The sequence below is a fragment of the Aedes aegypti genome, chromosome 1, assembly GCF_002204515.2.
Source record: "Aedes aegypti strain LVP_AGWG chromosome 1, AaegL5.0 Primary Assembly, whole genome shotgun sequence".
NCBI lineage: Eukaryota > Metazoa > Arthropoda > Insecta > Diptera > Culicidae > Aedes > Aedes aegypti.
Window position 1 is genome coordinate 211,952,939 of NC_035107.1, and position 24,897 is coordinate 211,977,835.

The 24,897-nt window shown below is 42.7% G+C and overlaps 2 protein-coding genes across 2 annotated transcripts in view; one reads left to right on the top strand and one right to left on the bottom strand.

Annotated features, from left to right (window-relative positions):
* Window positions 1-176: 176 nt before the first annotated feature.
* On the top strand, window positions 177-16,415 carry LOC5565238 (TGF-beta-activated kinase 1 and MAP3K7-binding protein 1). The gene is made up of 4 exons (XM_001649528.2): window positions 177-370; window positions 447-515; window positions 9,775-10,875; window positions 16,205-16,415. The coding sequence occupies exons 1-4, from the start codon at window positions 252-254 to the stop codon at window positions 16,332-16,334; spliced, it is 1,419 nt and encodes a 472-aa protein (XP_001649578.2). The 5' UTR covers window positions 177-251; the 3' UTR covers window positions 16,335-16,415.
* Window positions 16,331-24,897, bottom strand: part of LOC5565239 — a 36,966-nt gene continuing 28,399 nt past the window's right edge. The window contains exon 3 of the mRNA XM_001649530.2: window positions 16,331-17,337. Coding sequence (XP_001649580.2) covers window positions 16,471-17,337 — 867 coding nt within the window. The 3' untranslated portion in view covers window positions 16,331-16,470. The remainder of the gene's footprint in view (window positions 17,338-24,897) is intronic.

The following is a 24,897-nucleotide window of genomic DNA, read 5'->3' on the forward strand; positions in this document are numbered from 1 at the left end:
TTTGAAACGGTGTGTGTGCCCTCGCTTTGCTATGACAAGGTGGAAAGTTTCAGCAGGGCAGTCTCGGTCTAGTTACCACTTTGCTCACCGATCAGCCGAAGCGGCGCTGCTGCTTGATTGTCAAATTTTCTGGTTTTGTTTTGATTACGCTCTTCCGCTTATGTATATGTTCGAAGCTGAAGAGGGAATCTGATTGGAAAAGTGAGTCAGATTCAGTCAGCATTGGAATTTGCGACGACAGCCAAGGCAGGATGAGAGCCGGAATGGATTCGGTTGAAGCGGCGGCTAGTGTCCAGACTCGGCCGTGGACAGACGACTTGAAGGTTTGTCCCCACACGGGCGTTGGGGAAGCGACCAATCAAGCGTACAGGTAATCTAAACGCTTTCAAGTTGAAACGAATTCATAAGTTTCTAGTTACAGATGATCAGCTGTTTTTCTATTTTAGGAATGATGGAAGCCGAATCGAGGAATACAAATCTCGAGACAAGAAGTGCCTTTGCATGGTGGAAGATACGTAAGTTTGGAATCAGTTGTCCGATTCTAACATATGTTTGATCAAAAATTCCTTACTTTTAAAATATCCATCAAATGTTAATGTCATTTGACAATCTGATCGTACTCAGTACAGTATAATTTCGATAAGTGCAATAGTTTATGTTTCAGATGGATTGGGTCATCCAGTGTAATGTCAATCACTGCAGTTGATATATACAGGGTTTGAATGCTGAGAAAATTGAGAGTATCTTTCACTTATCGCTATCTGTAACTATCACGATCCGCAGCACATCATTATTAGATCAGAGGGTTAAAAGTGCATGTTAAAACCCATCTAAACAAGCTCCAAATCTGGGAAACAGTAATGCTATCGTATGTTTGAGGATTGTTCATCGGTACAATAAAACGCCTACCCTCATTGTAAATGAAAAATGGGTTTTATCATTGCTCTCTCTTTGAGCCTCTCATTTACTGCCATTATTGATCAAGCTTGTTTCAACTTGCGAAACATTGTCGATCATGGATCGTGGGCCGATACGGATGTTTATGATGTTTTTCTTCGCTTGCTTTGATCGTACTTCAAAATCAAATGAGAGTGATTTCTGCAATGCCTGGATATAGGGTATGTCGACAGTATGACAATAAGGATGTTCAATGACAATCGAGATTGGTCGTAACAAACAGCTGTCGAAGGTACATTGAGCTACTCTTAGTTACCTTTTCGCCGGAGACCACTCGATGGTTTTTATAATTTTCCTATATAATTTGAAAATTCCACCACGATAATACTGTTGAACGCCTTACTATATTGTTCTGGACTGCCGCACTAGTGGACTGTATAATTAAAAAGATGCAAGTTCAGAGCCACTTCATCAGATCATCGGTCACTGCACTTTTCGGAAACTTTTTGGGAAATCACTCGTACTGCGGTAGTTTAAAAAGACACTGTATTCGACCGAGTTTAGTGATACACTATTTTTTTTGTATCAATCTCCGAAAATATGCCAATGATCGATAGAACTGTTACATACGCCGAACAATATAGTTAACAGGTCGAGGCGACAAATTTTTGCCTGTCTAGTGTTAGTAGTGACCAACACTACAACATCTAGCCGTTCAAGACCAGAACGTTAGGCAATGATTTGTCGTTTCGATTGTGTTGTTCACACATATGGCCCTCTGTTAAAACAAATGTTCAACTTCTATTCATTTCTCTCGTCGCTCGCTTGTGATTCTATCCATCTTGTCATTTCATTACTTTCGTTACTCCCTTTCACTTTGAGTATAGGTATTGTATTCACCGAAAAAAGCCAATAAATTTTCATAATAATGATACACTAATTTGTATTTCAAATTATTTTGCTACCGAGCCTCATGTCCATCTATTTTGTACCTACTGAGCTGATCGTGTAAGATCGTCGATAGTTGTGATGAGACGAGAGCGATTGAACTGTTATACACATATTCATAGTGCAACTATGAATTTTAGATAGTTAGGTCGCAAACATGCCGCCCCCATTGAAACCAATTGGTTTCAAACGATCCTACTTTTAGCTACAGTTATAGATATTAGAGTTCAAATGCATATTACTATTTCGAATTGACAAATTGGAATGAAATTCAACTGACTTAACTTATGGTTCACTGTTAATTCGAATGTGCAGGAAGCGCTGCTCCTACTGGACTTCGCCTCTATCTTGATGGCATCTCCACTGTCGATGGTATATTAGTTCTTCGGGTTGGCTACTTCTGCGGTATGGTTGTTGACCGCAATTGAAAGCCTTGCTTGGATGAATCGCAGCGTATGGTACTGCGGTTGCAGAGTACGCCTGCGACTGGATACTGCGGACTGCAGCTTCTTCGCTTCATATGGTGGGTTTGCGTCTGGGAGTCTATAGAACATCGGTGATTGATCTTCTCAGTGGAATGCATCGGGCGATGCACTTGCTTCAGCGTGGTGGATATCTTCTTGGTTGACATCGTCGTATGTGCCATTCACCGGTTGGTGGTTGAATTGTAGTAGCGATTTCCTCAAAAAAGGATGGATGTAGTAATTTGTGTGTAGTTTTTATTTCGAAAACGGAACAACTTTCCCCACACAGGCAGTAGTGGTGCCTAAGAGTTCACCTTGGCGGGTAGTGGTTCCAACGGAAGGCTTGCAACTTGTCCTCGATCGTAGCGATTAACGGCAGAGCTGGCCGGGACCATTGCCAAACGAACGGAAGAGTTGATGCTGGAGGGGTACCATGCCTGTCTCCAGGTGATAGAGTGGTAGCAGGTGATAGTGCTACCAAAGACACAGATAAGTAATTAATGTTGAACTTAGCGTGGCGATGACCCAGTGGCCACCGAAGGTGCCCATTGCACCGGAGTAGGAGTGGATGCCATCTCCTATGCTGAACTGAATGGCTTCAGTGTTACCCTTTACCAAGACAAGAGACTTGAACAGACACATACAAACGATACTCGACGAGACTTGACCTTTCACCAATTGTAGACTGACTGACGGATTGATCTTTTAGCATCGTAGAGGTGGTGACCTTTTGGTCACAGTTGACGCACTCCAAGGAGTGCTTAATGACTTTTTTTTTATTTCGTGATGTAACTGTATGCTTTCCACATCAGAAAGCTGGAGCTTTATTTCATTCTCCAAAAATTGCTGTACATTTGCCACATCAGGGCGAATGGGGAGAACACTGAAGTCAACCACTAGAGTGTTATTCCGAGCACTGCACATTTTCCACAAACTGCAAACGAAAGCGAGAAAGGCAAAGAAGTACGTCCGACGCGTGCGAAGTTTGGCTGGCAACGTTAATGACTGGTTGTTTATTACAGAATTTCATTGTACCAAATAGGCAAGGGACAGACTTTTGATATGCCTCTATCGAAGCTACCATCCTTAGTACGTACTGTGACAACACGGATGTTTCCATCGGTACCAGGAAATGTTTTGATCACTCTGCCGAGTGGCCAGAGGAGGTGTATTTTCTTCTTTGAGCAGAGCCACTGTACCCACATCAATGTTTTTGTTCTGCTTATTCCATTTACCCGATTCTGCATGTCGGAAAATAATGGGTCCTGTACTATTTCCAGAACTGCTGAGTGAGACTCTGTGCTTGCTCCCACATCTTCAGTTGGCCGACGGGAACATCATCGAAATTGTGATCCGCTATTGCAGTTATCGGACGCTGCACAAGGAAGTGTCCTGGAGTAAGAGCCTCGTAGTCGGCTGGATCACTACTCGAGGCTGTCAACATTTCTTCAACCTTCAGAGTTCTAACCCCTACTGCCTTTTTGAAGTGGGTTTTGAACGATTTCACTTGGGCCTCCCACAGGCCACCGAAGTTCGGCGTTCGGGGTAGGATGAATTTGAATTCGATGCCATCGTTAGCTGCTTCCTTGATTACTAGATCTTGAAATTGGCTACTTTTAAGCTGCTTGAGTAGCTCTTTCAGCTCTCGATTAGCCCCAACAAAAGTAGTAGCGTTATCACACATAATAATTTGAGGTCGGCCTCGTATTGCAACGAAGCGCCGAAGAGCTGCAATGAATGCCTGTGTTGTCAAATCCATGACGAGTTCTAGATGTATAGCTTTCACTGCACACCGCGACGTAGCACTTCACCGGACTGCTTTTCCGATTGGGATAACTTATGTGGAAAGGTCCGCAGTAATCTACGCCGACCTTTAGAAATGGTGCCGAAGGAATAACACGCTCCACTGGGAAGTCAGCCATCAGCTGTTCGACGACCTTCGGTTTTTTCGGAAACACGGAATACACCTGTGTGTCGTAAATCCATAATCCGATCACTGGGAAATTTCGGTCATCAAACTCAAACACAAAATAGCACCATTAAAATTACTTGAACGAACGTCATTTAAAACACGTCTGTTCGTCTCAAAATCTATCCAAGGAATCTTCCAATCAGATCGACAAAGCACCACGCGCCCTATGGTATGTAGTTCTTTCTCTCTCAAACCAACGAGCCACACATATCTGTGCTCCTTCAGCTCACTCGCTTCATCCGTGATTTTTCACAAGCCGAAGATTCATTGGAATCGTCTTTCTCATTTCACCAAAGCTGTCCTTTGTTTTATATTTTAAATATTTTAAAATGATTCAATGATTTCGTTATGTACACTACACTGTGTACCCAGACAACCAAAATGTACGTATAGCGAAATCACCTGGAGGCTTTGTATGTGCAAAATTTCACTCACAAGATGTCACGAAACGACAATACGAGTGTTTAAATATCCTACCGAAATAACCTGTAATATTATGCGATTTATCTTATGATAACAAATGTTGATTTGACAGCTGCTACGAATTGATTCGACTTACTTTGTACGAGTGTACGGGACGAAACAAAATGTACGAATGAACACAGAAGAAAAGCGTTTTATGCGAGGAAACTCATCAATCTGACGATTTCATACACCGTGTTTTGCGGGTTTGGTGTAATTTGAATGAATAAACGAGTTATAACGTGAACATTGATGCGATTTCTGGTTGTCTGGGTATAACCTTTCTGGCCAAACTGTTGACATTAGTTGACCAGAATCTTTCACGAAGGACTGCTACTAAAAGTTGCTGTCCGGCATGATAAAATTTGTGATGGTAATGCATTGCCAACGACAGTGCCAAATAATGGTGACGATCCAAAATGAAGGGATGCTTACGAGTTTCCGACACTGGCGCATTGGGAAGCCGACCGCCGACGCACACGATATTTGCCATAAATGCTGGATGTAGCGTTTTAATTCTGGACGATGAATTTACTGCGCCATGTTTCCTCAGGTCTGCGAGCTCCTCTGGAAAGCTGTTTTTTGTGCCTAACGCACCAGTACTAGCAGCGCCGCCTCCAATTCTGCTAGTGACTTGCGTTTTGATTTCGTTCTATCACTATCTTTGAAGCGTAGCAAAAGTGCCACAATACGCTGAAGCTCCTGGTATGACTATCGTAGTCCAAACATCACACTAGGAAAGGTTCCTTGCGCGAGAAACGCTTGTGAATATCGCTCTTCTAGGAGTGCGGTGTCGATCTGATCTTCTGGGACGAGACTTGTTTGCGGCCAGTAACATTGATCCTGCCATAACCATTGAGGACATTCAAACCAGCGCTTTTCATATTGAAGTTGGGCTGGTGACATCCCACGAGAAATTAGGTCTGCAGGATTTTCGATTCCCCCACGTGACTCCAAGTTCCGCCTTGGGTGATATATATGTAGTATCTCGGATACTCGATTGGCAACAAAGACTTGCCAACGAGACGGAGGTGATTGTAGCCAGTAATTCACAATAGTGGAGTCTGTCCAGGAAAACGCCACAGGTATAGACTTTACCAGGATGAACTTCTCGTAGAGATGACTCAATAGGAGTCCAGCTGACAGTTCGAGACGAGAAATGGTCTTTCCTTATTCCTTCCTAGCGGTGCCACTCTAGACTTCGACGTAACGGTTCCATTTGTGGCAACGCAACGAAAATAGAGACACGCTCCATACGCTATAATTGAAAAATAAATCCCTAAAAGGACAGTCAAAAATAAACTTTGAATTGTTTGAGTGTTGTTATTTTCTATTGAACTATGATGAGCTCAAGTTACTGTAACTCCTGAAGCCAATAAAATATCTGTATTTAAAAGACGCATCGCTGAATCCAACCCAGCGAGGGATAGTAAGAGTTTCAAGCGCCATTAGATTTTGTCTGGATTCTCTCCACATTTCTTGTATCGACTGATCCAGGGGATCGTCCCAGTCGCATTTCAGTCGCCAGAGCTGAAGTATGAAGATTTTTGCTTGTACGATGATCGGACCAACAAGTCCCAGTGGATCGAACAGGCATGCTGCGTCGGAGTATATGTATGCTTCGCTTAGCGATGGTTGAAGAATCCGACCTTCATAGATCGTTGCACGCCTGACCTAACCTTGAAACTCCATATAAAAAAATGTCAACAATTCCAGCAGTGAGAGTCAAAGAGCAGGACAGTTAATTGAGCGTGATGAAAGAGGGACAGAGAAGAAAAAAATTTCGTGACGTCACCATGCACTCTTCTATTGGGGAAACGAGAAGTGACATTCGTCAGAGGTTACGTTCCATCGCGAACCCAAGGCCTTTACAGTTGTATTCGACGAATCGAAGTCAAGCATAGAACGCTCATCTCACAGATATTTTGGGATGCTACGGAGCACTTCCTTCGAGTTCGAGTTCCATTTTCGGAGGTTAAATCCTGCTGAATCAAGGACTGCTCCTTCGAATCACGCCACACGATTTTGTGGAGAGTGTGATCTTTTTGTTGAGTAAGTACCATCCGGTACATTTTAGCAACATCCGAGACGACAGCAATCCGACGTAAGCGAAATCGAAGTAAAATGGCCAGGAGCGGATCCTGAACGACTGGCCCCACCATCAATGTCTCATTGAGTGAAATTCCCGTTGATGTACGGCACGGAGCATCAAAGACAACACGAAGTTTCGTGGTCGTGCTATCTGGACGCAACACTGCATGATGCGGCAAATAATATACCGGCCCTTCGCTTGTTATTTCCTCCGGAACTGTCTTCATGTGACCCATCAGCAGATATTCAAGAATGAATTCGGTGTACATCGCTTTGAGTTGAAGGTCGCTATCTAGTCATCTCTCGAGGCTCAGGAATCGTCGGATGGCAAAATTTTTGAATTCTCTCAGCTTTTCCATTACATTCTCTTTAATCGGCAGGGCTACGACGAATCTTTCTTCGGCACATGGAATTGTGTTTGATCCTTCGACCTTGACGCTTGTTCCTGCGGGGGCGGGCGATGAGGGCATGATCAAACATGTCACGCGTTGTTCGCGTACTGAAATGAAAAAAAAAAACACCGCAAATCATAGTAGTCAGCAGTGTTTGATCTATTTATCGCGTCGCTTGCTTCTGTGTGGGCGAGTGTTGAACACTTGGTCGGCGTACAATGCGATAATAGAATTATTTCGCGATTCCGATTAGGCGTGATTATATCATGGATCGCATCACCAACTATTGGTAACTACCAAGTCTTTACCTTATCCCACTAACCCAATATCCTTTCCATGACAACTGTGGAGATGCAGAGGTATACTCGGTCTCTAGTAACAACGGTTCTCTAACTAATATTCCTTCCCTTCCCCGATGACCGTAGGGAGGTGGCCGGCGCCGTTATTGACTTTTAATATTTGGGCTCTCGATTTGTGTACATTGAAGAATGGTAAGCTAATCCCAAGCCCCATTCATTAATTCCCTGTGCAACTTCGATTGTTCTGGTCAATCACGGAGTAGCAACTACGAAATGTACGGTCATCTATGCTCATGCTCATGCTCCTATTGGCATGTCGGACAATGCCGACGTTATCTGCACAAAATGACGCCAATAGTCTTCTGTGGAGTATTTCCACCACTTCACCACGCGGTTACTTTCGACGACCGCGCAAGTTTTCCAGTGTCCGCCGGTTAATATCCGGCTCAAAGGATCATGTTCTGGACTGCCGCTCTAGTGGACTGTATAATTAAAAAGATGCAAGTCCAGAGCCACTTCATCAGGTCATCGGTCACTGCACTTTTCGGAAACCGGATAGAAAATCACTCGTTCTGCGATAGTTGAACGCTCAACGCTCCGTCATCGTAATCATCGTCATCATCGAAACTTCAAAAGCAGTTTTTCTGTCCAAATCTAAAAATTATTCGATGAAAATGTGTTCACTGCGTTTCGGTTGGAGAATAGAATACAGTGAATACATTTTCCTGTAAATTTTCTTGATTTTGAACGAAAAAACTGCTTTTGAAAATTCTGAAATCAATGACGGATCCTGCCCCCTTAAAAAGACACTGTATTCGACCGAGTTTAGTAATACACTAATTTGTATTTCAAATTCTCTTGCTACCGAGCCTCCTGTCCATATATCTTGTACCTACTGAGCTGATCGTGTAAGATCGTCAATAGTTGTGATGAGAGGAGAACGATTGAACTGTTATACATATATTCAAAGTGTAAAGTGTAAGTGAAAAGGGGGTATTTTAGATAGTTGGGACGCAAACAGATATACTTTCTAATAGCTTTAAGTGACCTTCTACGAAATTGTAAAAAACAATGTACTCAACAAGTTACAGAACTCGGAATTCACAGCACTCGTCTCTCAATTATCCATTATTATTATTAATGTTGGACTCGTGGTGTAGAAATCACCATTCCGCAACTTGTTGCGTAAATTACTATTTTTCGATTCATTATACGTTCCTTGAGGATGTCGGAAATTAAATTGGCTTCAATGTCTATAATATCTCACGTAAAACATCGTAGAGATCTTTTTACAATTCAAATACATCACAGCAAGCGTAAATCGCAATAGCTCCATTACTTGACCGCAAATTACACAAATCGCGCTTGAAATGTTTTATATAATCGTGTGAAACTAGCTCAGCTTTCTAATGATGCAAAAACTTTCAAAATCGGTAATTACGAACACCATGAAAATTCAGTTTTCTGATAAAATTCAACATGGCCGCCTACTATTTTTTGCAAATGAAGCTCCTATGTTTTCTCTAAACCCTGTTTTTGTGAAGGTGTTGTTGAAGAAATTTCTGAGTTATGGCAGTTTGAGTGAGTAGAGAATTGGCTTGTTTAAGGTTATATAATTTTTTACATATTCTGATTCTACTTTAAAATTTAAACAAGATTCGAAAATTTCAAAATTATACGTGCCCTGGAACTACTTTTAAAACTTGTTTGAAATTAGTATGGAAATCTCTTTTAGATTTAAAATTCCTCTCGGTAAATTTTACTACGGGACGCACGTCAATATTGAGTCTACAGATTGAAATCTTTGTTAATAATTTATAATATGAAAATTGAGATATTGAAGCGCAATAAAATTATGTTACACTTAGAAAAATGGGCTCTTTCGACCAAGCTTCAAAAAATGCAACTTGTTTATCGTTAAACAACCCAATTGTCAAAAATCGAGGGATCCTCAAAAACTGTTTCAATTATAACTACCGAGGGGTCTATCAATGTGTCCAACCGAATGCATTTTCTTTACTCACTCGACAGGAGCTTTCGAATGGGCATAAATTTGAACATTTTGGAAGACCAAGTGTTAATAGCTGGTCAGCCTCAGTGAGAATTACTCATAGGTCTTTTTAGATGCTTGAAATAGAGTCCAAGACACTATCACCGTTACCAGCCATGTGTAATATTATATGACCTCAATTAAACACAAAAGTCAATTAAACTCCCTGCTAAAAAATGACCCCAACCCTTCATTTTAGCCTCCTCTACGCGATTTACTCCGGCCATAATGGGGTCCGCGTGGCAGACTTTGCCCTTCAAAAGATGGCCGCGGACTTGCTTCTGGGACAGCTGAACGGGCGCTCTACGGATGAAGCCGTTATGGATGTGATTCGACAGGCGTTCCATGCCGTCGAGAAAGGCTACATCGATTCCATCGACTTAGAGCTTGCAACGCGGACGGATCTCCAGCTACAACTCACGGACATTGACCTCCGCCAGTACCAGTACTCGCCGGAGGTCAACAACGTACTGCAAAAGTTGGACAAAATCAAGAACGAGCTGGCGGTGGGTTGTAGCGCCGTATTGGCATTGATCTATCAATCGAAGCTCTACATAGGAAACATCGGTAACTGCCGGGCATTGCTGTGCAAAACGGACGAGTTCGATACGCTCACCGTGACGCAACTTAGCGTCGATCACAATCTGTACAACGAGGAAGAAGTTCTTCGACTGTTCCGACTCGGTTTGGAAGCTCAGAACTTTGAAAATCGCCCTCTGTACAGCACCCGATGCATCGGAAACTACCTCGGCAAAAATGGCTACAAAGACTGCGATTTTCTGTCCGACGCCTCCTCGGAACCGGTCATATTCCAACCTGAAATAGTTGGTTCGGTTCCCATTACTTCGGCCTGCAAGTTTCTCGTATTGATGTCCAGTGGCCTATGTCGCGCCCTGCACGACCTCTATCCGGGCGATACTAGCTACGGCAACCGAAATCTGGTGCAGATGATCGCTGAAGAGTTTCAGGCGCAATCCACCCTCGCAGGTGTGGCACAATCAGTGGTACACAGAGTGGTTCAACTGCACCACGATGCCTTCATGCAGCAAGTAGACGAAGGCGGCGGCAAAGCTACGGCCTTTTCCAATCGGGACGACATAACTCTACTGATTCGCAATTTCGACTACCCCCTCCCGAATGCGTTCAACAATCGGAAAATAAGCAATCAATCGAACACGAGCACCAGCTTCACATCTCCGTCATCGACCATTACGAACGCCGCGCCGGCCAACCAAAGCCCTGGAAACGAAACGGATTGCGCCGGCTTAGGAACGATGGTCTCCGTCTGCAGTACCGAACAGTAAGGACTTTCTTTCATTGCCATATAGGTTTAAAACGCCATTTTTACGCTCTTTATTTATAGTTCGCTGAATTGAAGAGATAAAGTCATCACATATTCAGCAAAACCCCTTCATCCTTTGTCTGTTTGATGAAATTTCGCTCGTTTTGACCTGAAAATACCCCCAGGTGGGCTAATTCGCCCACTTTGGGTTCCACTGCTTTAACCGCAAATCTGAAGCACATTGATTCGAAGTAATTGCTCATTCTAGATAGTATTCTTCGGAGTAGTGGTCTTCAGCGTAGTGATATATTCGGGGTAGTAGCGTTCGGGGTAACGGGATGGAGCCGTCAAAAATATCCTACAGATCAGTTCAGCTGAAGACGTCTTGACTCTATCTCTTCAATCAAGTTTGCTAGTAACACTTCAGTCGTCGCGCTGTTGTATTCTGTACAACACTGGAGAAAAAAACTCGCTTTTCGTTCACAACAGCCGCGTGGTGGTTCTGACGGTGGCCAACCACGCGACGACTGGAAGGTTAACCTTTACGTTATCAACCTCCGATATGGCATTTTCAAATAGCTGCCATTTCATCACTTTCCAGTCGATTTTTTTTAAACCATCCAATGTTTTGTCATAAATGAACAATGCTGAATTCGGAACCATTCCGGAGATATTATGGGTTGTACTGGGGTCTCGAGGGTGCCAAATTTAGGAAATGTGAATATTTTTTTATTTATTGCAGTTACAACACTAAAGTTTTTATGTAAAACGTCAGATAATGATCGATTGTCATCATTTAACTTCTTCATCTTCTTCTTGGCATTAACGTCCTCACTGGGACAGAGTCTGCTTCTCAGCTTAGTGTTCTTATGAGCACTTCCACAGTTATTAACTGAGAGTTTTCTTTGCCAATGTTGCCATTTTAGCATTCGTATATCGTGTGGCAGGTACGATTATACTCTATGCCCATGGAAGTCAAGGAAATTTCCATACCGAAAAGATCCTGGACAGACCGGGAATCGAACCCAGACACCTTCAGCATGGTTTTGCTTTGCAGTCGCGGACTTCAACCACACGACTAAGGATGGCCCCGTGTCATCATTTAAACATAATTTGAATAAGTGGACCGATCTAGAACATTGTAGCCGGTTCCGCCAAGGCCCGTTTGGGGACATTTCCGTTTCATGTTCAAAACATACCCTGCGACGTCTCAATCTTCATGAATTCGGGAGAACATATCAATAAAAGAAGAAAAACCTCGGTGCAGATGTGGCCACTGCAGATCTCCTGGCACAGGTTCCACGAGGGCTCTTTGGGGACATTTCCGTTTTCATGTCCAAAACATACCGTGCGACGTCTCAATCTTCTTGAATTCGAAAGAACATGTCTATAAAGGAAGAATGAACTAAATAGCAATAGTTTTGGCCACTCCAAAGCACCTGACGCTGGTTCCACTAGGGTCTCTTTGACGACATTTCCGTTTTTTGTCGGAAACATACCGTGCGACGTCTCCATCTTCGTGAATTCTAAAGAACTTGTCAGTAAATAAAGAAAAACACGGTACGAACAGATGTGGCCAGTGTTGTTCAGACTCATTTCCCCGAAATAGTAGTTTACGGAACAAGTTGCAGAATGATGATTTTTACAGCACAAGTCGTAAATTTATCCTACGAGGCTTGCCGAGTAGGATAATTACGACGAGTGCTGTAAAAATCGAGTTCTGCAACGAGTTACGTACAACATTTTTTGCAATTTCGTAGAAGACCACTTGAGGGTATCAGAAATAATATCGGAATGCATTCGCCACCATTTTACAATTTCTGAAAAATGGTTTTGTAATGATTCATTACGCAACTCAAAACAGTTGCGTAATGAGAATGCGTTGTGTAATGAATCATTACAGCTCTGGTTTCAGTTGCGTAATGACTATTCTCGCACTGAATACTTCAGTGCAGGAAAGTAGGCCGTTTCATGACAGATTGGCGTGATGAAAATCAGCCTATTACGATGAGAAATTTCAAAAATAACATTTTCCGAACTACGAAGCCACGAACTACTACAACCATGCTCTAACCTCCTAAGATAGAAAAGCAGATGGTTAAGCTTGAGTACTGCACACAAAATCGATCAATTTTGATCCCAGAGAGCCACAATTCAAGTTTCGGTGAAATGAAATGAGTGAGTGAGTGAGTGCGAATCATTTAACCAAACTTGAATGGCGGCCCACCGAGATCGAAACTGTCGGATCCCATGTGCAACACTCAAGCCCAACCACCTCCCCCTCCATCTCAGGAATACAACGCACAGTTATAACAGTTCATGGCTTCACAATTCGAATTTCGGGGAAATGAGTTTGGTCAACACTGGATATGGCCACTCCAGATGTCCTGGCAGAGGTTCCATGAGGGCTTCTTGGGGAACATTTCCGTTTTATGTCCAAAAACAAACCGTGCGACGTCTCAATCTTCATGAATTCTGAAGAACTTGTCAAATGATAAAAATTAAACACGGTAATGGATGACTTGGTCACTTAAGAGCTACTGGCACATGTTCCACGAGGGCCCCTTTGAGGACATTTCTGCTGTTTGTACAAAACATACCGTGCGACGTCTCAATCTTTGTGAATTGGAAAGAACATGTCAATAGAAGAAGAATCAACTGATGTGGCCACGCCATAGCTCCAAGCACAGGTTCGGCAAGGGCATCCTTGGGGATATTTCTGTTTTATATCCAAAACAAACCGTGTGACGTGTAAATTTTCGTGAATTTCAAAGAATGTGTCAATTAATGAAGAACGAACTAGGCATCAACTAATTAAGTCACTCCTGAGCACCTGATACTGGTTCCGCCAAGGCCTCTTAGGAGACATTTCAGTTTCATGTTCAAAACCTATTGGACAACGTGTCAATCTTTATGAGTGCGACAGAACTTGTCAATAAATGAGGAATAGACCCTGTCTTGCCAGTCCTGAGCACCAGGTTCCAGGAAGGCCTAATTTATGACTTTTCCGTTATTTGTTAAATATGTCAATAAATGAAGAATGACCTCGCTACCAACAGATCTGGCCACTCCAGAGCATAAGGAACAAGTCCCACTGAAAACTTTTTTGAAACTTTTTCGTTATACAGTTAACTCTCCCTTACTCGATATTCCGTATCTCGATATCGAGTTAGAGAACTATAGTAAAAGTTGATTTTCATGGCTAACTCGATGGTCCCTTGGAACGCAGTTGCACTACTTTTGTGTTCTAGAACTCGATACCCTAACTCGATGGTCCCTTCAATATCGAGTAAGGGAGAGATGACTGTATACACAAAACATGTTGTGCTACATGTTTAGCATAAGGAAAATTCTGAAAAATATTCAAATGAATCTAGGATAAAATACAAACAAACTGATGTGGCTTCTCTTCACTGATGGCAGGATCTTTCAGAACAGATGCTTTCCATAATTTTTGGTAAATCTGTTATGCAGATCTTCATAAATACGCCAGAAATGCACTGTGCAACTAGTTAAACTCAGCAGAAAGCTGAAAAGAAAACTAACAAGAAATCATCAGAAATCCAACAAAAATCCTAAAAAGGTTTTGGCTACAATGTTATCAACAATCTGTTGTAAACTGCAAGGAATTCTCGCGAAACATTACTAAAGGATCTATGTACATATGAGAGATTCTCTCCTCTTTCGATTATAACAGTGGAATACTAAAGCTTTTGGGAAGTTTTTCACTACAGATCGAAAGGCAATTTCCTTTACTAGCGTTTCATACAAAAAAACGCAACAGAAAAGTTTAATGTGACTCAGTTGTTGATCAAAGAGAAAGTAAACAAAGGTAGCCTCCCATTTTCACGTAGGTCCTCTAGTGATGTTTCGGGAGAATTTTTCAATGTCAACTTTCTCTATTAGTTACTCAGAGTTCTCAATAAATTTGTTAAAAAAAACTTAGAAGGGAAGGAACTCCACATAAATACACCATAAAAACACTCTTATGCTTAATGACGTGCCTTTTGCTGACAGCTCTTTGGCATATTTACTGCCATTAGTTATTTTAACAGTATAAAAAAATATAAAAAAAAACAACCTATTGCCCATTTCAAGAAGAGTAAATTCGACCATACGTTGATTCCGTCAATCGTACCGCTTATTCTCGAATGAAGGAATTCGTGTAACGAAACACAAATTTTGCTTAGAATATGTTAAGGACTTCATCAGAAATTTATCAATAATATAGCCAGCAATTATCTAATTTGGAACCGATTCGAGATTTCACCTATTATCCGCAAGGATTTTTCCTACAGATTATAGTGTTCGGTCCATCTATTGTGTTGCTTACTCCGGCGGGAACGAGCGATGGGATCGAGTAATATCGCGAGTTCGGTTAAGCGTGATTATATCATGGATCGCATCACCATTATCACCACCTTTTCCCACTAACCCAATGTCCATTCCAAGACAACTATGGAGATGCAGAGGTATATTCGGTCTTTGAACTCTCGATTCGTGCACTTTAAGCATGGTTTGCTAATTCCAAACCCCATCCACTAAATCTCCGTGCAACTTAGACTGATCTGGACAATCACGCAGTGCAACTACGAAGCGTTCATCTATGCTCACGCGTATTATCCTCAAAGGTTTTGTTTACAAATTCTGCATGCATTTTTTTAAGCTTTATACTTAATAAGCCAGTTCATTCGCCTCAATTTAAATTATATCGCTCTGGAGTGGCCAAATCAGTTGATAATTAATTGATTCTCCATTTCTTGACAAGTTCCCTCGAAATCATGAAGATTGAGACGTCGCACGCTATGTTTTGGACATAAATCAGAAATGTCCCCAAAGAGGCCCTGGCGGAACCTGTGTTAGGAACTCTGGAGTGGCCAAATCTGTCGATATTTAGTTTATTCTTCCTGTATTGCCATGTTCTTTTGAATTCACGAAGATTGAGATGTCGCACGGTATGTTTTGGGCATGAAACGGAAATGTCCCCAAACGGGCCATGGCGGAACCGGCTATGATGTTCCGGATCGGTCCACTTATTCAAATTATGTTTGAATGATGACAATCGATCATTATCTTACGTTTTACATAAAAACTTCAGTGTTGTAACTGCAATAAATAAAAAAAATAATCACATTTCCCAAATTTGGCACCCAGTACAACCCGGAATATCTCCGGCATGGTTCCGAATTCCGCATTGTCCATTTATGACAAATATTTGAAACCTTTTTATAGTAAACTTAGGGTGGTTTCAAAAAAATCGATTAGAAATTGGCAAAATGGCAGGTCGGAGGTTGGTAACGTAAAGGTTAATGAACGAAACGTGTTCAAATTTCTGATCTATTTTTAGAACCGAAAACGACAACTTCAAAAAGCCGCTGGAGCCCGTCAAATCCTACGTGGACTTTTCGGACTATTATCGCCGTGTAGCGGAGGCTAGGAAGCTCGGCAAACTGCCACCGAACATAGACTTCGATTAACACAGGATTTGTCATTTATTGTTCTACGTATCTATAGTTTGTAATATAATAGTAAATATATCTATGTGTATAAGCAATATAGCACTAGGATGTAGTTGTTTGAATTTCACCGAACTCCCGGTCGGCCGGACCATCATCAGGACTTGTCAAACTGCCAGCTGAGCCACTGTATCAGCCGTTCGTAGTGTTTGCGAATGAAATGGCGCTTTTCGGTCTTGGCTTGCTCTGCCAGATCGGCTTGGCGACGCTTCCAAGCGGCATATTGGCTGCTGACCGAGATCTCTTCCAGTTCATCGAACCCGGAGGCATTGTACCGGGCCAGCTTTTGGTACACCTGCGTAGTTCGTTCGTCGTAGAATACAGTTGTTGTGTTGAGTATTTCGTAGAGTTGTGCCAGTGGCCAATCGACACCAATCACCCGCAGGGTGCTATTTGCTGTGGTTTCGTTTGTTAGGGAGACTTCCCGAAGCGAAGACTGTTCCACGGGGGAATCATTCCCAACTCCGTGCTGATGCACGGAAGGATTATCGCTTTGGAACACTACGTACGAATATTTTTCGTACGAGTTGTTCTCCTTGGGTTGATCGTAGTGGATGTGGATCGCAGGAATGATGATCTTTAACGGAAGAACCAATTCCGGACCGGATGGGTTAAAATTCGCAAACGGGTAGTCTTCTTCGCTGTCCGTTGCATTGACCTCGGTTATGTTCGATGACTGTTGCACTACGGTAGGCTCGTCGGTTGTCGACACCACTTCAGAGTACTCCTCTACGGACACTTCCTCGCTTTCGGTGGATTCATCATACGGGGAAACATCCGAAGCCATCGGTGTCGTAGGTGCCAAAGTGGTCGTTCCCTTCGTACCCGATACCATTTCCGTTATGTTCAAAATGGCTGGTGCCTTGGAGGAACCACTCGCAGTCTCGGTCACGTTCAATGCCGGCAGCATGATGAATTGATCGAGTTTCTTCTCCGGTAGCGACGCGTTAAGAAAATTATCCACCTTGAAAGAGGAGAAAAGCCAATAATTAGTCCACAATCCGCACCGACAGCGCCTGCATCATCAATCACGGTGTATGTAAAAGCGTTATTAACGAAAAAATGAGCATCAATTCGGCACCCACCATTTGGAAGATAAGAATTCTCTCAGGGAATCTGTTTCATCGAAGCAAATAAAAGTTAGGACGAGCTAAAGAGAGTAATTTTAAAGGAATATTTTCATGTTTAAAGTAACACCCGTACGTAGCATTATTTGCTGTCCAGGAAAAAAATCCTTTATATTTTATTTAATTATTTATTTATTTATTTTTTTCCATATAATAATGTAGCGTAAGGAAAACCCTTTTAAATTACTATAGAAGATGAATTCATTTGTAAGAACAAGGAAGCTGATTCCAAAATATTATGCCCTGAACAAATAAAGTATTCCTGTAATGTGTTGTATAGATTCGTTGCAATTGGTAGTTAGGCGGCATCCATTTATTACGTAACGCTAAAATTCGAAATTATCGACCCCCTCCCTCCCCCTCCGTAACGGGGGAGGGGGTAGGTTCGAGCGTTACGACTCATATAAAATTTGTGGATGCCGCCTTACGGTGTCGGTTGCTAAGAAAAGGATTTAATTTATCATGTAAATATTCAGGACTTGCTTTAGAAATAATTTTAAACAGGGTTATGCAACTTCGGAGTTTGTAGAAATCACAAAACTGACAACCTAAAAGCTGGTGTTGTAGATGTGAAACTCTTGAATATCTTGAGAGATTAAATATATATCGCACGCAAGAATTCAATGCTACACGCAAACGCCATAGACGATGCAAACAAAACACATCTCCATATAAAAAGTTTGGTAAAATTAATGACTTGAACAGACTTAGTTTGATAGAGATTGGAAGATTCCTTGAGGTAAGCCTAAGAACACGGAGGGAATTATAAATTTTAGAACACTGCATTTTAATATGACTTTCCCATTCAAGGTTGTTCTGAATAACGAAACCCAGAACTGTTATTTTGTGCACATAGTCGATTATTGCATCACCCATCACAATATGTGGATAATGAGTCGTGCCACGGTTCCTTGTTATTAGCTCTACTTTGGTCTTTGCAGCATTTATAGGAAGCAAATTCCTAGTTGACCATGAAAATATCCTAGATAAATCTTCGTTTAGTAATAGCGACATCTCTGAAACGGAAAGATCAGTAGCATATAAATATATTTGGACATCATCCGCAAACATGTGAATTTTGCAATGTTTCAGGACACTTGGCAAATCGTTGATGAACATAGTAAAAAGTAAAGGGCCCAAAATTGAGCCTTGAGGCACACCTGATATAATATCAATGTTATCTGAAAGTTCACCATTGACGTGTACATCTTGAGATCGACCAGTTAAATAAGCTTGAACTAAACGAACAGCAGATCTAGAAAACATAAACTGTGATGAAAGCTTATGGATCAATTTCGCATGTGACGCCTTTGATCCACAAGCTTTCATCACCCTATCAAAGGCGGCGCGGTAAATGGCTGGGCATGGCGTACCATTGGTACCTCGCGTACCTGCAGGAATAAAATAGACCCCTTTGTGCGGTCCTTAGCCTCTTGCCCAGCAACTCCTATCCCTACCTCCTCGTGGTACTGGCCGGGGTACGAGTAACCTTGGGGAATATCGGGTAACCAACCCCCGGTGGGAACTTTGGTCGTATGCCGACAGGGAAGGGGGGGTTTGCTTTTGCTTTTGCCTTTGCAAACCTGGAGCGTCTGTACTCCATGTTAGGAGCGGCTCACAACAGCGTCTGTTTCCCATGTCAGGGGCGGCTGATCATCGTCCGAGTGCCAGAGAAGGACTCTAAGCTAAACTGCGCACTATGGCCCTCCGAACATTTAGGGGGAATGGTCCTCCGGAAATCTAGGGGGTTGGTGTCAGGCCCTGCAAGCCAACCGTAAAAACACATCAGCACAGGAACGTCAACGAGAGAATACGGACCGGAACAATCAGCAAAGACCACAGCGACGAAAAAGGACTAGCGATTGGAAACTCGGTACGTGGAACTGCAAATCTCTCAACTTCATCGGAAGCACACGCATACTCTCCGATGTACTGAAGATCCGCGGTTTCGAAATCGTAGCGCTGCAGGAGGTGTGCTGGACAGGAGCATTGGTGCGAACGTTTAGAGGTAATCATACCATCTACCAGAGCTGCGGCAACACACGCGAGCTGGGAACAGCTTTCATAGTGATGGGTGATATGCAAAGGCGCGTGATCGGGTGGTGGCCGATCAATGAACGAATGTGCAAGTTAAGAATCAAAGGCCGATTCTTTAATCAGCATAATCAACGTGCATAGCCCACACTCCGGAAGCACTGATGATGACAAGGCGTCCTTGTCACGATTTTACGCACAGCTCGAACGCGAGTACGACCGCTGCCCAAGCCACGACGTCAAGATCATCATAGGAGATTTGAACGCTCAGGTTGGCCAGGAGGAGGAGTTCAGACCGACGATTGGAAAGTTCAGCGCCCACCGGCTGACGAACGAGAACGGCCTACGACTGATAGATTTTGCCGCCTCCAAGAATATGCCCATTCGTAGCACCTATTTCCAGCACAGCCTCCCATATCGGTACACCTGGAGATCACCTCAGCAGACAGAATCGCAAATCGACCATTGATCGATGGACGGCACTTCTCCGACATAACCGACGTCAGAACCTATCGTGGCGCTAACATTGACTCCGACCACTACCTGGTGATGGTGAAACTGCGCCCAAAACTATCCGTCATCAATGATATACGGTACCGACGCCCGCCCCGGTACAATCTCGAGCGGCTGAAACAACCGGATGTCGCCAATGCGTACGCGCAGCATCTTGAGGCAGCGTTGCCGGATGAGGGCGAGCTCGATAGGGCCCCTCTTGAGGACTGCTGGAGGACAGTCAAACAAGTCATTAACGACGCTGCCGAAAGCATTGTCGGATATGTAGAACGGAGCTCAAGAAACGATTGGTTCGACGAGGAGTGCCAGGAGGTTTTAGAGGAGAAGAATGCAGCGCGGGCTGCAATGCTGCAGCATGGTACGCGGCAAAACGTGGAACGATACAGACTGAAGCGGAAACAGCAAACCCGCCTATTCCGGGACAAAAAGCGTCGCCTGGAAGAGGTGGAATGCCAAGAGATGGAGTTGCACATCCCGCAAAGGCTTCGTGCCGCGAGCTGAGATGTGCCGGGATAAGGATGGGAGCATCTTGACGGACGGACGCGAGGTGATAGAAAGGTGGAAGCAGCACTACGATGAACAACTGAATGGTGCAGAGAACACAGGCACGGAAGGTCAGGACAACGAAGGCGATGGCTACGTCAGCACAGCGGACAGCGGAAACCAACCAGCTCCCACGATGGGAGAAGTTAAGGATGCCATTCAACAGCTCAAGAACAACAAGGCCGCTGGCAAGGATGGTATCGGAGCCGAACTCATCAAAATGGGCCCGGACAGGTTGGCCGCTCGTCTGCATCGGTTGATAGTCAGAATCTGGGAAACGGAACAACTACCGGAGGAGTGGAAGCAAGGCGCTATATGCCATATCTACAAAAAGGGCGACAAACTGGAGTGTGAAAATTATCGTGCAATCACCATCCTAAACGCCGCCTACAAAGTGCTATCCCAGATTCTCTTCCGTCGACTATCACCTATAGCAAACGAGTTCGTGAGAAGTTATCAAGCAGGTTTCATCGACGGCCGCTCGACAACGGACCAGATCTTTTCCGTGCGGCAAATCCTCCAGAAATGCCGTGAGTACCAGGTCCCTACGCACCATTTGTTCATCGATTTCTAGGCGGCATACGATAGTATCGACCGCGTAGAGCTATGGATAATCATGGACGAGAACAGCTTTCCCGGGAAGCTCACAAGATTGATCAGAGCAACTATGGACGGTATGCAAAACTGCGTGAAGATCTCGGGCGAACACTCCAGTTCGTTCGAGCCTCGGCGGGGACTACGACAGGGCGACGGACTTTCGTGCTTGTTGTTCAATATTGCGCTAGAAGGTGTTATGCGGGGAGCCGGACTTAACAGTCGAGGCACGATTTTCACGAGATCCGGACAATTTGTTTGCTTCGCGGACGACATGGATATTATTGGGAGAAAATTTGAAACGGTGGCAGATTTGTTCACCCGCCTAAAACGCGATGCAACAAGAGTCGGGCTAATGGTGAATGCGTCGAAAACAAAGTACATGCTGGTTGGCGGAACTGAGCGCGACAGGATCCGCCTAGGAAGCAGTGTTACGATAGACGGAGATACCTTCGAGGTGGTAGATGAGTTCGTCTACCTCGGATCCTTGTTGACGGCTGACAACAATGTTAGTCGGGAAATACGAAGGCGCATCATCAGCGAAAGTCGTGCCTACTATGGGCTCCAGAAGAAATTGTGGTCAAGAAAGATTCACCCCCGCACCAAATGTACGATGTACAAAACGCTCATAAGACCGGTAGTCCTCTATGGGCATGAAGCGTGGACTATGCTCGAGGAGGACTTGCAAGCTCTTGGGGTTTTCGAACGCCGAGTGCTAAGGACGATCTTCGGCGGCGTACAGGAGAACGGCGTGTGGCGGCGCAGGATGAACCACGAGCTCGCTCAACTCTACGGCGAACCCAGTACCGTGAAGGTAGCTAAAGCTGGAAGGATACGCTGGGCAGGGCATGTTGCAAGAATGCCGGACAACAACCCTGTAAAGATGGTGTTCGCCACGAATCCGGTCGGAACAAGAAGGCGTGGGGCGCAGCGAGCTAGGTGGATTGACCAGGTGCACCAGGACCTGGAGAGCGTGGGTCACAGTCGAGGATGGAAAGAAGCGGCCATGAACCGCGTGAATTGGCGAATTATCGTTGGCGAGGCTTTATAAAGATAATTGATGTAAAGCCAAATAAGTAAGTAAGTAAGACTGAAAAATCTCAGAAATTTCTTACATATCGTAATGTTCTCAATGGCCTCAAAGGTTTACGCATAAGTTTAAAATATTAACGTTTTATTATTACATACATATTCAGTAAAATATACCAATTATATTCACTTACCCCGTTTACCCCACTTGCCCCGCGGTACCTTACTTTTTTTTTGCACGGTTTATGAAATTTTGAACTGAAAACTTTCTTTGCACGGTACGCATCCCCCGTGCAAAAACGGAATCGGGTGTAATCAAAATAGCACTAAAATTCGCCCTGCGTGCTGTTATACACACTTAGAACAAAACACCGATTTCGGTAATTCGGTAAACGAAAAAAAATACCGAAACGTCTGCAAACAAGAGTAGAAGCGACAGCTATAAAATTTACTGACTAATCGATAACATTTACCAAAAAAGTGTGTGGTTTCCCAACTAACATGCACACATTTAACAAACACCATTATGGTAGTTTTATTCAGCATCATGTTTAATAACATTTTAATAATTTTCATGGCCAACCTTTGTTCAGACGTTGTTCACACAAATTTGGAGGAACACGAACTTTATAAAGCATGTCGTTGAATTCCAACTTTATTTTTCAGCTTTTAAAACTTTTTACAAGCATTTAGTTCAGCTTTTATACGACTGATCCAAAAATCAGCAAGAGAAGATTCGTGCGGTCGATTAAATATGTGATTGATTGAACCCTTCCTCATCCATGAACATTATGTATGTGCTACGCGAGTTTGTCGTCGAGAAAATGTATAGAAATATTGGTTCAATTGAAATAATATTGCAATTGAACGTTATTTTTCATGCAATTGAAACCAAATCGTGTTTTTGTTGATAATTTGTGAAGTACAGACAGGCTGACACAGGTATTATTAGGTAGTATGATACAAAATACATCAGTCTTTACAGGAACCCGATAATGTTCGCCGTTTAGACAACCACTGTATAAAATTATACAAGGAGCAGTCGCTCCGTAGTATGACCTGCATCTACTTAGTGAATTTGGAACGTTTTTCGCAATCTACATTGCAATTTTGATGTTTATTTAACAGGCCTTTTTGAGAAAAGGCCGGATTTGCGATGAATATCCTGGTTAGCGGAAAATGAGATGGGGCCTTTTAGAAAAATGATACTTTTTCAACATATTTTTAAATGACTATTGTATGTTTTAGTAAGAATAGGCTCTTATACACTGAAATCAGCAGAAAACCGATTTTTTTACATTTTGGGCTTGAGGCCTTTTCAATTGTTGGTCTTGATGTTTAAGCTTCTATTCGACATCGTCTAATCAACACATGGTACGCTAATCAAAAACTGAACAAGCATATTATTCAGCTGCTGTTTAGTGCTGATCCAAGCTGACTTCAGTCGGCTATTTTTAGCGCACAGTGAGAAAATGTATGTCAATGATGGTCAAAAATAATGTTTATTTACACAAAGTGAAATCAGTCTGAAATGATTAAGGTGAATATGCATCGAAGCCAAACCTCAAATTTTCAAGAGCACAAATCTAGAGAACCAGACAGCGCAGCGGTTTGAGCTGAAAACCTAATCGATTGGTCACACGCTGGTGGTGACCAATTCTCGAAGACTGATTCAAACAGACTCAAGTCAGAAAAGTTAACAAACTTACTATATCGTTCGTGTTTCGAAGACGAAATTCTACACGTTCCACTCTAAACCAACTCGATTTTTTTACTTTTAGAACGTTTAATTTCCGGATTTACAAAACGACGAAAGTAAGATTCTCCACTTTCGCAACCTAACCGCTACTTTCGCCGCTCCGTTGTATGGGAGACAAAGTGACTTAACCACGAATCAAAACAAAAAACTACTTGGGTCGATTTTACACTGGTACAAAAACGTCGTAAGTAACTGATTGAAACGGCTTATCATTTTGTCATACAATTTTTGTGGGAAATGATAGAAACTACCTAGTGTTTTAACGCGAGCTGATTGCATGCAAAATTTAAGCGATATACACGGTAAAAAAATTTTAAAAAGGAAATTCATTTTAAATAGTTTTAGAATAGTTTTACCCGTTTGTTCGAAATTGTTTAGAAATTGAAAATTTTGTTTAATTTTGACATCAGGCATTACGGGTTAATCATAATCACTAATCTTTATAATCATTAATCATACTTTAGTTTAATCATTAATCACGGCTTCAAAAATGAATCATTAATCATGGTAAAACCGAATTCCATCATTAATCACTTAATCAATCATTGATATCCGTTAATCATTCATTTCAAAAATATGTCTCCATTTTTGCAGAGATTTCATGGATATTCATACAAAATTTTCTTTTTCAAAAACTAGATTTTTGTGAATGACGGAATTTGTTGAAAATTGTTTTAAAATAGATTTTTTTATCAATTTTGGCACATAAGAGTTAATCATGATCAATAATCATAATCACTAATCGTAGTGAGTTTAATCATTAATCATAATTCATTCTTTGGTTTAATGATCAATCACAATAATTAATCTTGACTTCAAAAATATTAATCACTAGTGGTCCCGGCAAACTTCGTCTTGCCATCAAGTAGGCTGTTAAAAATCATGATGAATCGTCCCATACGAAATGACAGTTCCTTCTACGCTC